Source organism: Paroedura picta, chromosome 15 (genome assembly GCF_049243985.1).
Source record: "Paroedura picta isolate Pp20150507F chromosome 15, Ppicta_v3.0, whole genome shotgun sequence".
In the NCBI taxonomy this organism is placed as follows: domain Eukaryota; kingdom Metazoa; phylum Chordata; class Lepidosauria; order Squamata; family Gekkonidae; genus Paroedura; species Paroedura picta.
In genome coordinates, this window is record NC_135383.1 from 5,222,616 (window position 1) to 5,236,132 (window position 13,517).

The 13,517-nt window shown below is 50.3% G+C and overlaps 1 protein-coding gene across 3 annotated transcripts in view; it reads left to right on the forward strand.

The window, feature by feature from the left end:
* PLCH2 (phospholipase C eta 2) overlaps positions 1 to 13,517 on the forward strand; it is a 188,550-nt gene that overhangs the window by 14,330 nt on the left and 160,703 nt on the right. For 2 of the 3 annotated variants that reach the window (XM_077311135.1, XM_077311136.1), the window contains exon 2: positions 1,848 to 2,333. In XM_077311135.1, the coding sequence (XP_077167250.1) occupies positions 2,228 to 2,333 (106 nt within the window). In that variant the 5' untranslated portion in view covers positions 1,848 to 2,227. Of the gene's footprint in view, positions 1 to 1,847; positions 2,334 to 7,738; positions 7,820 to 13,517 lie in introns of those variants that run through there. The other variant, XM_077311139.1, reaches the window with a different exon arrangement.

The following is a 13,517-nucleotide window of genomic DNA, read 5'->3' on the forward strand; positions in this document are numbered from 1 at the left end:
TGCAGCCGGCTCGTGCTAACTGCAGTTGAGCGTGTGCTTGAGACAGAAGTTCGCCGTTCCGGTCGGTGCTCTGCTTCTAAAGTCTTTCAGCCTCGCAGAGAGCGGGCTTATGAAACTGGATGATGAGCGTTCGGAAAAACAAACCCAAATGCTACCCTTTGCCTCTTGTCAGTTTGGATTCGAAACTCAATCCAGGCCTTGAGGCTTAAACCATCATTCAGGGTAACGGCTGCCTTAAGCCTCCATGAAGCAAAGGCATTATACAAAAAGGTTGCATTTCAGTGGGGTGTTTTCTGGTCAACGGGGTTTTTTTTTTAACGTGTAAATATCTTCAACCTTTTAAATCGTTAAAAGTGAAAATAAATAAATAAGAGCAAAAAGCTGTCGGGAGCCAAAAATCGTCCAGCAGCTCTCCTTGGTTTGACACTTCTGATTTTGGGTGAGAAAGGAAATTGTGGAGGGAAAGGTTTTGAGAGGAGAGGCATGTGACTTGGAACATAAATGGACTAAAGCAGGGTTAGTCAACCTGTGGTCCTCCAGATGTCCATGGACTACAATTCCCATGAGCCCCTGCCAGCATTTGCTGGCAGGGGCTCATGGGACTGTAGTCCATGGACACCTGGAGGACCACAGGTTTGACTACCCCTGGACTAAACGAACCTGTGTAGTCAGTGGCAGCCCAAATTTATTTATAGCGTCTGCAGGAACTTCTGACCTTGGCTGTTAAGTGTTAATATATTTTTAAGAAGCACTCAGAAATCTTTTCTCTCTCTCTGAAAGGTAAATACTGCGCAGAGTAGGAAAGGCAGAGGAGACTGAATAGAAGGGCAGGGGAATAGAATGGCATGTAAAAACCAACCGTTCAGCCAATGCGTGATACGCAGACCCGAGTCTTACTAAGCATGAGCAAACAGACATTAGACATGAGTGGGGTGAAGTCATTTAGTTGCGCTAGAAGGAGGAATATTTGCTCGTGGGCCCGTTTCTGAATAGAATTCCAATGTGCTGCCTTAGCCGTCAAGACTGTCCTTACTGTGGGCATTTATGTGTCAATGCAGGAAGACTTCGGGGCTGGGGGGTGGGGATCAAGGCAGGGTATGGTTCTTTGTTTCTGTGCATGCTCTTGCTAGCCCCAGTTCACGGCCAAGGAAATCCAGCTCTGCAGTCCAGGGAGCTTACAAATCAATCATATCCGTCTGCATCTTGTACATAATTCTAATCTAAGCAGTGAGGAGAGACGACCCCCCTGAGCCACACATCCAAACTGCAGCTCAGGGTGCCTTTCCACGGTTGCCCAGTTCTGAGATCGGAAAGGGCATAGTGGCAATTCACTTGGGACTGTACCATTTCAAAGTCTTCTCAAGTATATGCTTTGGATGCTACCAGGAACACCTCCCTGCCCTCCTGCCCTTCGAGATACTTAAAGAGAGCCCTCAAGTCCCCTCTCCGCCTCCTCTTCTCCAGGCTGGACATTCCCAAGTCCCTCAGCCTTTCCTCCCAGGGCTTGGTCCCCAGGCCCCGGATCATCCTCTTCACTCTCCTCTGAACCTTCTCCATTTTGTCCACGTCCTTTTTTGATGCATTCCTTCTCAAGAATCTGGGGCCCTGGACCTCAGTTAGGCTGTTGAGGCCTCTGTTTGAAGAGACTCCCTGAGCATTACAGTTCCCCAAGGTATCTCGGTTGGGTGTCGTAACCACTGAAAGGGCCTGCAAGCCCAGTTTATGTGCCTAAAGTGAGTGAAAAAGGTGGGAAATGCTTTTGAATCGGTACCTTTGAAACAAATACCCAAAGGATCGATCTAACAACTGTTTTTTAAATTTTTGTGTGTTTGGATTTTGTTTTTCAGGTGTATAACTTGCCCCGCTCCCCCGAAAAGAGACTGGAAGAGTTTGCCTTTGACCATCCAGAAATGCCCGGCAAAAAGATGAAGCCAATATGAATGTTTATTGATCCCTGCCTGTTTATCCTTTGCCTTCTGAAACTGGACGTTTGGTGGAAAGTTGGACTGAATTCCTGCGTTGTGGTTCTTGGAGCCCAGGATCTTCTTCTTTAAAAAAATTAAATTAAGGGAAGGCTGAAGTTTTTTCTAACCGTCCAGAAAGGCCTTCACTTTTACTGGATGATGTTCTTGCTAGGGCCAAGTGTTATGCCCGAAATTTCACGGTGCTTCCTCCTGGCAACACACACATCTTGAGCAGCTGGAGAGAGGGGAAGTGTGCCATTCCAATGCTCTCCATCATAGAAACCATGTCTGATCCGGGACATTCGGAAGTCTCTTCAACCAAGAGCGAAAACTGCCGGCACTTCCTTTCCACGAACAGCATCACAGCAGGTAAGACAAAGTTTACTACCGCATTACTTGATTTTGTAAATGACTTCTTGCTTGCGGCAAGTCAAGAATTGTCTTCGGGTCAGGATTTCGTTTTTTTTTCTCTTTAAGGTTGTCGAGACAACCACTTACGATCTACAGGTGTAGGTTAATGGTGTTGCAAAGTTATTAAGTCAGGCCGATCAGTTCTTGACCTATTCTTTGATTGATTCTGGAAGCCAAGTTCTTGCACAAAGGATGTCTTTTAGCCCGCCGATATTTGGGTACCTGAGGTTGTTTTCGTAATGGCCACTTAATCGAAAACTGACCTCTTGGTGCACTCTGCTGCCATGCAGTCCACGTGACTTGGCTGCTAATCCGTTGCGTGGCACCGTCCCCCCTGTCGCCCTCCTGTCCTTTTTTTCAAGCCTGACTTGTGGATGAAAAGATGATGAGCCGTTGATGCTAAAAATGGGCAGTGGCTTCGGCTGCAAAGGGAAAATCGGTAACGAATGCTTCCCTCTTGAGGGAATGGGAAGCATTAACTAAGGATGAAGCCAAGAATCTTGTAGGCTTCAATACCAAAGAGCGGGAGAGCAGGGTGTAAAGCTAAAGGGAAACATTGGAAGGGTCAGGGGTTGCTTGGCAAACACAGAACATTTCCTGTACGTGACCTACCTGGAACATATAGTCGTTTCTTGCTTGGGTATTCTGGGTTTTATGGAGAATGCGGCATTATCATAACTGATGTGTGGAACTGGACCAATGGTGGGGATATGGGTGGGTGGGTTGGGTTGCCAGATCCAGGCTGGGAAACAGCTAGAGATTTGGGGATGGAGCCTGGGAAGGCCAGGGACCTCAGTGGGGTACCATGCCATTGAGGCCACTCTCTGTCTCTTCAATTTTCTCCATAGTCTGGAGATGAGCTGTCATTCTGGGGGATTCCCAGGTCCCGCCTGGAGGCTGGCAACTCTGATGGAATTTCTCCTAGATTCTTTCTTCTAGATTCTCGTGGCTGCAGGCGTTCTTGGGATGTGTCCACAGGTTTCCTGGTGCTTGGAATGTTCTCTTCTTCTGTGACTCTGCTCCAATATAGGCAGTTGTGTTTTGCGGGCCTTCCTAAACGAAACACGAGGGGCCGAGTGTGATTAATCCAGGATTGGAGGCATCGCGCATTGTTTTGCGCGATACCCTTAAGGTCACTGCGCTGTAAAACGGAGACGATTCCTAGAAAACACCGTCTCTTTTTTCCCCGCACTGGAGCCTGGCAACGGAAGGAAGGGAGAGGATCTCATTTTAAGACCCCAGTTGCTGTTTTTATGAGGATGCTTATTAAATGGGGGAGATGCCGATTGGAGCACGGCAGCTTTAATCAATCGCTAATGTGTCGCCTAAGGAGAGCTTTGTTTGGAAAGTGCCCTGTAGGTATTTGGAGGGCAAAAACACCGTACCTGCTAACAATTCTACAAAGGGCTCTCCCCCACCCCACCCACCCCAGCATGCTCAACCACTGTTGGGAGAGCTTTGTGTTGCTTTTGGAGTTAAGCAATGCACAGGGGAAGCCCTAGCCATTGGGCACCATTAATTCCACACTGATACGGGCTCCCGAAAAACGAATTCCACCGGTGTGGTTTTCAGCCAGTTACGTTTATCGCGGCTTAGTTGTGGGAGCCTCAACTCCAGGGTATTGCTTCCTTGGTTTGATTATCCTGTTTGTTAACCTCCAGGTGGGGCCTGGAGATCTCCTGAAATAAGAACTGATCTCCAGACGACACAGATCTGTTCCCCTGGGGGGAAAAAGAGATGCTTTAAAGCAGGGGTAGTCAAACTGCGGCCCTCCAGATGTCCATGGACTACAATTCCCATGAGCCCCTGCCAGCGAACGCTGGCAGGGGCTCATGGGAATTGCAGTCCATGTACATCTGGAGGGCCGCAGTTTGACTATCCCTGCTTTAGAGGGTGGATTCTCTAACATCATCCTCAGTCAGGGTCCTTCCCCTCCCCAAATTCCACCCTCCCCAACTCTAGCCCCATCCCCAATTTCCCGCCCCAAAGCCTGTGACTGTATGTGTCTCCTTTCAGACAGCAGAAGCCTGTGGATTTGCAAAGCCTTTCTCCTGATTTGTTTTAATTGCATTTTTGGGGGTGCCTCTTGTACGTTGCTCCAGGAACTTTCCGCGCGTAACAATATCATAAATGAATATATTTTTGCATTTGTGCATCAGGGGGAGGCACTGCCATTAAACTGAACCCTGAAAGCGCCAACCTGGCCGCAAATCTCACGGGGGCAGGTGGCATTTTGGCCGCGGATCTATGCAGCGGGGTGGCTGTTTTGATCTGGCACAGGGGGCAGGCCAATCCATCGCAGGGACGCGCACCCAGAGAACTTGCCAGCGAGCATTGAAACGGGGGCTCTGTTTTTAATCTCCATCCGAGCTTTTTAATGACGGAGAGCTTCCTTCCCCGGCGGTGTCACGGAGTTTGTTTGCCTGACAGACCTGGCTGGCCTTGAGAGAGCCGCTCTGCGAGGGGATAATTGAACGGGTGATAAATATCCTCCTTCTCCTCCACGGCTCTGTCAATTAGCTCTCCTCGGTTTGCAAAGTGGCAGCAGCTGGGAGCCCGGACGGCGCGGGATTGTGGATTTGCATATCATTTTGTTGTGTCTGCCCAGGGGCACCCAGTCCTCGCTTTGGGACATGCCCTGTCCTTGCGCAAAACTCCACCAGCTCGGGTATTGATGCCAACGGAGAATGTGGAGGCGTGGGGGGGGGGGGAGAAGGACACCCAAAGAGAGCGCCTGGCTGCTCCCTGCCTGGCATTTGGGGCAGTACAAGAACCCTAGTCTGGGCAGGAAGGTCTCAGGTGCAGTTCAAAAACAATCAGGGAGCGCATGATGTGCCTCAGACTGTGCAGCGCCGTTGCTCGTCCAAACAGATAATTTTGACCATGGTTGGGTCAGCAGAGGTTTTTGTGGGTAGCCCTAGAGCCAGTTTAAGGATCCACAGGGCCCTGGCGAGGACAATTGTGGTGGGAGATGCCAGACTGGTGGCGACGGGGTCTCCCTTGGTGGAACGGGGTGTGACTCTGAGTGGCCTTAAAGAGGGAAAAGGGGGGGTGGAGAGGAGAGAGGCTATGATAAGGTGACCAGATTTTAACATTGGTAAAGCAGGACACCATTGACCCGGGGGGGGTTCTTGATTAAAAATTTGGTCTGTATGGAGCAACAAAAAGTTTCATAGAACGCATAGAATGCAAAAATAGTATTTTAATATATATTTTTAAATTTCAACCTAAGTACAATTTGCCCCGTACCCCCAGATGTCCCTCCAAAAGTGGGACAATCTGGTCAGGTCAGACCCTGATCCATAGGCGTCATGCAGGGCCCCTGGAAGCACAGGGCCCATAGAATGGCCTCCATCTGCTATGTGGATAAACCGTGGTGGGCCAATTCCGTGGCAGCTGGAGCATATTCTGAGAGAGAGCCAAGTTCTGGGGGAACAGCCCTGTCGATCCACTCCCCTCCCCTTCCTCTTAAAAGGGAAAGTGGCCTTTGGGCCAGTCCTATGGGGCAGTCAGCAGCACCATGGGGTCTTTTGTCTGAGGATTGTCCTGGAGGATGTGTTCCCCCCTCCCTCCCCCTGCTTGGTTTGGAAACCCCTGCTCCGCTCCTTTAAAACCCCGGGAACGCTTCCCTTGAAGCCCGTGGTCGTCATGGCAACTGGCTGCTGCGGTACCGGCTCAAAGGAAAGTCCAGGAGCTGAGCTTAAAGTGCTGCAAACAGACCCGCTGGCATCGGGGTTTTAGCGTGTCTCTCTCTGTGTGTGCATGCATGCTCTACCTGGGACCTATGGGGGAGTGGCGCACGCACGCATTGGGGGGGTCATTTGTAAGGGCTGTGGTGCTTGAAGGGGACAAGCGGGGGGGGGCAAAGTTGTGACCATTCGCACTGGGGAGGGATGCAGGCCGCAGCGTCATTCATTTCATGTGCGTGCTCCCATCCTCCCTTATGCGACATCGCATAAACGTAACCGCGGCATGCCCGTCGCATTGCTAAGTGGCCCGTGCCGTCTCCCTGCCCACTCCCTGCCCGCCCTGTGTCTAGTTTTGGGACGTCAACGTAGACTCCGTTCTTTCTCCCCAGCGTAAAACCTCCGAGCCTCATAGATTTTGGCTTCCAAAGGGAAGCAAATTTTCAGATCAGAGGCATGCGGTCAAAGCTTAGATGGTTTCATTATATTTTATTTCCAGCCGCCTCTTTCGTGCCGTTCTCTGCCAATTATGGCTTTGGTGATATCGCAGGGCTTATCATATCCGGTAGCATCCTCTGCCTCCCTGCCTGTTGTAAATTGGGTTTGGGGAGGATTTGAAAGAGATAATAAGATCATAGGAATGTAGAGATGGAGAAGATATATTTAAAACCTCTCTCTCTCTCTCTCTCTCTCTCTCTCTGCAAAACCCCAAATCCGCCCCACCCCTCATCTGCATGCCTTGCGTGTGCCATGAAATAACAGAGGACAATTCTGCCCATTTTGGACGTTATTTCCATTGTATTTGCTTTTAAAATGTTGCGACTCACGTGTAACTTTGGAAAGAAGGCATTTTTGGACAATGAGCTGTTTGTTGAGAAGGGGCGAAAATGATTTGGTGGTCAGTTTGAGCCTGGGGTGAGGAACGGAGTAGGAAGGGGGCCATAAGATCTTGCATCCCCCCAACAAGTGGGCGGGGCATATATAAAGGGGTTGTTGTGGCTTTTCCATGCATTCCACGAGACGTGGGCTGAGTGGTGACCATCTAACAGCCAGCCTCTTTCTCTGTGGCCTCGGTGCCACGTGGTCTGCGAGATGGCAGGCGCCCACCAGGGTCCATAACCTGGCTTCCTGGAATTTCCCAGTTTAAAGTGGCAGAGCATCTCTGTCGTCCACCCCCCCCCCCCAGAAATTGAGCATAGGTCAGTTGGTGTACCTGTCTTTGTGAAGAAGGAGAAGAAGAAGAAGTTCTTATATGCTGCTATTCTCTACCTGAAGGAGTCTCAAAGCGGCTTACAGTCGCCTTCCCTTTCCTCTCCCCAATGCAGGCACCCTTTGAGGGAGGTGAGGCTGAGAGAGCCCTGAGATTACTGAAGAAGAAGAGTTGGTTCTTATATGCCACTTTTCTCTACCTGAAGGAGTCCCAAAGTGGCTTACAGACACCTTCCCTTTCCTCTCCCCAATGCAGGCACCCTGTGAGGGAGGTGAGGCTGAGAGAGCCCTGAGATTACCGCTCAGTCAGAACAGAAGAAGAGTTAGTTCTTATGTGCCGCTTTTCTCTCCCTGAAGGAGTCTCAAAGCGGCTTACATTTGCTTTCCTTTTCCTCTCCCCACAACAGACACCCTGCGAGGGAGGGGAGGCTAAGAGAGCTCTGATATTATTGCTCCGTCAGAACAGCTTGATCAAGACTGTAACGAGCCCAAGGTCGCCCAGCTGGCTGCATGTAGAGGAGAAGAGGGGAATCAAACCTCACTTGCCAGGTTAGAAGTCCCTCCTAACTGCTACACCAGAAGCACCTGGTTGCTCTAGGTGGGCCGGCATCCAAGGCCAGCCCCATGCGATGAGCCCCTTTCATACAGTTCTGATGCCTCCTCCGATGGTCTCATAAAGGTAGGCAGCTGCTCAGTGTGTCGGCGTCCTTGGGGAGGTCGCATTCCCTTTCCTGCATAAATGGCAGCGAGATGAATGCAGCGAGAAAGCCAGGGGCTCAGAAGTTGCTGAACTCTTTCGTTCCTTTAGGATGTTTACTGAGCATCTCCTCCTCTCCCCCCCCCCCCCCCCCGTCATCTGCAGCCCAAATGGCTGAGCCTGAACAAAAGGGCATCCAAAGCAGCCCCTCCGTCCTTGGTTTAATAGTCAAAGAGCTCTTTCCAAGGCGAGCCAGGGAGAGCAGCGCTTGGGTTTTCACCCCCACCGCCATGTCTCCTAGGTAACGGGCCCTGTCGTTGAGAGCTCCTGACTTTGATTCAGGGGGGGAAAAGGGGATGCGGCAAGAATGCAAAAGAAGAGGCTGTTAATTTCTGTCAAGATTAAGGATATTAAAAAAGAAAATCTGACAGGGTACAATACGCCGCTCTGCAAAACGCTCTCTGTCGGCCCGGCTGCATCTGTACGTGACGACGGATTGGGCCGAGCCTGGCCGTTCGCGTTCACGTTCTGCTTCCTCCATCCCTCGTCTCCGGCTGAGGGTCTGCGGAAGGCTTCCTGCAATGTGGTTCTTGATGGGCATCGGCACAGTTCTTGGCCGATTTCCTCCGGCCCCCCAGGAGTTGGTCCGAAAATTTAGGAGCCGGATTTTATTTGCTCAGCCCTACAGGGTTGTGTGGTGGAATGATGGTATTTTCAAGCGACCACTTCTGTAGGACCTTTGTGGGATTTTATTGTTTGCTGGGGCAAAAGTCGTGTGGTAAATAAATAAATATTATAGGAGCAGCCCTGGTTGGCTCGGTCAGAGCAGAAACCTGATGTCAAACCCGAGCCTAAGTTCTGACTTTACTCAGAATCTTGTTATTGCGTGGAAAAAAACAAACCCAGTTCTTTGGATTAGAGGCTACACCACATTGGCTCTCACTACTATGCAATTTCTAGGAGACCCTCCCATTAGATTTCTAGGCACCATGGTGACCTGGCGCCTGGGATTTATCAAATGCTGTATCCTTAGGATTGATAAAAGAGATTGGTGCAGAAGCTGAACACATAGCTGTTTAAAGGCCAAACAGCACACCGTGTAGGAGGTATTTATTCCCCCACCCTGCCATTATTAGCAACTTCAGAGGAAAATTGATATAGATCAGGATAATAATATATGCACAGGCATGGAGTGGGTGGTCGTGGGGGGATGGTTAACCCCTGCCCCCCAACACTGCCCCTAAACTTGCAGAGGAGTCTCCGAGCAAAGGGGCCGGCCACTTTTCCAATTAGGCTGTAAGTTCTTGTCTCGGGCAAGAAGATAATAGTTGGAAGTTGTGGCCCAGAGGCAAAGAATAAACAAAGGCAAAAAAGCAGGAACGGAGAATCCAGGTGACGATCCAGGAGAGGAAAACGGGCCGAGATCTGGGCCAGGGGCAGGAACGTGACTACTGCTCTCGCGTTCTCGCAGGGGAAATGGGGCCAGCAGCTGAGCCCCCTCCCCAGCTGCCGTACTTGCTTCATTCATGTGTAAAACAAAGGCGAGGAGGAGCTGCATTTTAGCTGGGAAGAAGCAGCGGGGTCCTTTCGGCAGCTTAGAAGTGGAACTGATTTAGAGCCAGTTCATCTAGACAAGCTGACATTTAACCAGCGTAATGAGCTTCTCTTCCTTGAGGGGAGGTAGCAGCTGACTTTTGGTGACCACGTGGGGGCAACTGATGTTCAGAGGGGGTGGGCAACTGCCATTGCCTACGTCTGTGTCATGATCCTGGACTTCCATCTAAACATCCGGAAGAAGTTCCTGACAGAGCGGTTCCTCAGGCTTCCTCAGGAGGTGGTGGATTCTCCATCTTTGGAAATTTTTAAACAGGCTGGATAGCCATCTGATGGAGAGGCTGATTCGTTGAAGGCAAAGGGGTGGCAGGTTACAGTAGATGAGCAAGAGGGTTGTGAGTGTCCTGCATAGTGCAGGCAGGGGGTTAGACTAGATGACCCAGGAGGTCCCTTCCAACTCTATGATTCTATGATTTTATGATTCCTTGGTGGTCTTCCATCCCAGTACTGATCAGTTCCCTCTCTGCTTAGCTTTGGAGAACTGACAAGATCCAGCTAGCCTGGGCCAGCCGGTTCAGGGCTCCTAGAACAGCAGAGGGATGGGTGTTTTTTCTCCTAAGCAAATGCTTGGGTGAAGGCAGAGATTCTACCGCCGCCTCCTACACCTCTGGCCTCGGTGTTTATCTGAATCCACTTTTTAAAGTTTCCAGATTTTTTAAAAATGGAAATGTGGACATATTTCTCTGCTTCAAAAACCCAAAACCAAACGCTATTATTTATTCAAACAATTCAAAGAAAAGGAATTGTATTCGGGGTTCTTAACCTGGTCAGGACCCTTCCTAGGCTTCCCGGTGTGGCTCCAGGTTTCCATAGGTCCGTAGACCTGTGCTTGCCCTGCATATGGCGCATTAAAAGGCAAGGAAGGCCTCGTCCAGGAGAGAAGGTGCGTAGCTGTGTGTGGACACTAGAGGGCGGTGGTGTTATGCTTAACCACACACTCCCGGGGCTGCTTTGGAATGGCAGCTCTTTGGTTCCAGCTCTTGGCTGGTTGAACCTGAAAGTTTTCGTGTGGGTTTGCAAACCATGCCGGAGAAGGCTGCATAATGCCTTCTTCGAAGCACAGTTGATTGTTTTCTGGCATCCACAGAACCGGGAATTATAGCTCATCTCCAGACTAGAAAGATCCATTCCCCTGGAGAGAATGGACACTTTGGAGGGTGGACTCTGTGACATTGTGCCTGGGTTTGATTCCCCGCTCCCCCACATGCAGCCAGCTGGATGAGCTTGGGCTCGTCACAGCTCTGATAGAGCTGTTCCAACCGAGCAGGAGTATCAGGGCTCTCTCAGCCCCCCCTCCCTCACAGGGTGTCTGTTGAGGTGAGAGGAAAGGGAAGGCGATTGGAAGCCACTTTGAGATTCCTTCAGGTAGAGAAAAGCGGCATATAAGAACCAAGTCTTCTTCTTCTTCAGTGATCTCTGGGCTCTCTCAGCCTCCCCTCCCTCACAGGGTGTCTGTTGTGGGGAGAGGAAAGGGAAGGCAATTGGAAGCCACTTTGAGAGAGAAAAATGGCATATAAAAACCAAAGCTGCTTCTTCTTATTTCTTGTGCTCCTTGGGAATAGCAACTAGTCCGCATTCCGGACCATTAAGCCGCAAATAAAGTTATGCAATTTAGATCTCCATATTTTTTTAAAAATTTAAAACTGGAGCAAGCAGAGGGTTTGCTGGGAGGGAGCTGCGCTGGTCGATTATCCCCCGCAAGGCACTCAGCATTCTTTTGTATTTATTTATTGATTTCGGTTGACAGCTTTCGGGAGAACAGGTGCTCAAAGTTTAAAAATAAGCTGCCTACCTGGGAAGAGCTGTTCATGGGAATGCATAAAGGCCACCACACTAGGAAGCGTTTCGGCTACTCTCCTGAAGACCTGAGCAGCAGCCCCCCTTCCCCCCCCACTTTTTCTCTGCATTCTGCTTCCATCTCCTTCCAGGCTTGGAGTAACAGGGGAAAAAAGGGCTCATGTTTCAAGAGCTTTCCAATCATCTTGACTTGCACTAATTAGAACCTCTGGAGTCAGCTGTTTTGCTTTATTATATTCCTCCCCCCCAAAAAAAAAAAAATTATTCAGCACATAGTTCATTTGCACTGCATTGCCAGCGTCACCTTAAAAAGCTGCAGCCTTGTGGAAAAATGCGAGGCCTGCGGACTGCAGCATGGCACGGCATCGGCGCACCATGGAAACCCGGGAGCTTTTGGGAGGATGCTCGGAGGCAGGAGGTGCCAGGGTGCCAGGGTGGGCCTTTTTAAAATAACACCCCCCCCCACTACACACGTGCTTCTGCACAGAATTCATTTCTGATTTTGAAAAAAGGAGTGCAAATTCAGTGTTGAAAAGCCTTTTCCTGCTGCCGGAATTTTTTTTTTAAAAAGGACATTCCTGTTATCTGTCTTTCAGAAGATACTCCACATTCTCCCGCATCTGTCCGATGAAAAGAGGGATGTTTTGCCAACTCTCTGGAGCTCAACCTGAGGATTCCCCCCCTTGTGATCACCCCTAGTTGGAGGCTTCTCTCCCCCGGAAGCTTATAGCCTTGCTTTACCTGCAATAGCGCTGGTTCAAAAGGCAAGAATTGGGCTTCAGAGAGTGGGCAAAGTTCAACTGTCCTTCCATTTATGTCTCAGCTGCTGCAGGTTCTGATTTATTGTCCACCCAGGACCCCTGAGGAGTGCCCCCACTGAGTCCTCTCCAGCAAGTGTGGTTGTTAGTGGCTGGTTTTGCAGGCCCCCTGCCTAGGGGAGCGCATACTCCGTACGGTGTCAAGTGCCCATGTTGGAAAGATGAATGCATCACCACACCTGTGGAGCCTCAAGGTCATGGGGAGGGGGGAAGAAGCAATTTTGAAGAGTATTGTGGTTTAAAAGAATATGCTGATGATCTGGGAGGCCGGCGTGTGTGTGGCAGAAGGCAAAGGGGAACCTGTGTCTTGCCCACCTCCTGACAGAGACCCCATTTGAAGTCCTATCTTCTTGCTCATGAGTCTGGAATCAGTGGCTCATTTGTGCAGACAAGAGAAGCTGCTGAGAATCCGGAGAAAATGGCCAGAAAATGTCACCACCTCCTCTGAAATTGCAATTTCTTCAGGACAAGATTACACCCCCCCCCCTGGACGGTGGGAGGCTAGTCACTCTGCATATGCTCGTCCAGCGGGCATGGGAGGAAGAGATCTGGCACAACGTCGTGGGTAAATAATGGACTACAGCATGAAGTAATTAACTTCAGCTCTGAAGTTGTGGAAAGCTGGAGTGATTTAATCTCCCAACCTCCTGTGCAGGGTGGGGAATCCATAAGAACACAAAGAACATCAGAAGAGCCCTGCTGGATTAGACCAGTGGTCCATCTAGTTTAGCATCCTGCCTCACACAGTGGCCAGCCAGTCCCTCTGAAGTACAAGCAACAGATAAGGATTCTCGATAAGAAACTAAAATGAGCCCTGTTGGATCTACAGTTGCCAGCACTGTGTCCCCAGGGTGTCCCCTAGAATTAAAGCTCATCTCCAGACTAAAGAGATCACTTCTCCTGGAGAACACGGCTGTTTTGGAGGGTAGACTCCATAGCAGGGGTAGTCAAACTGCGGCCCTCCAGATGTCCATGGACTACCATTCCCATGAGCCCCTGCCAGTGAAATCTGGCAGGGGCTCATGGGAATTGTAGTCCATGGACATCTGGAGGGCCACAGTTTGATTACCCCAGCTCCATAGCATTAGATTCCCCTGAGGCCCCTCCTTGCACCGAATCCCATCCATGCCCGCATTCGCCCCCAACGTCTCCAAATGTTTCCCAACCCAGAGCTGGCAACTCTATTTGCAATGCAAGCGGAAATCTGCCCTGGCTAGAATTCTCATTGGCGTACCAAATGCCTCTCTTCCTGTTTATTCCTCCGTGCCAGCTAAAGGGCAGAGAGTGAACATAAATAGGCGGCAGTGGGGGGGGGGGACGA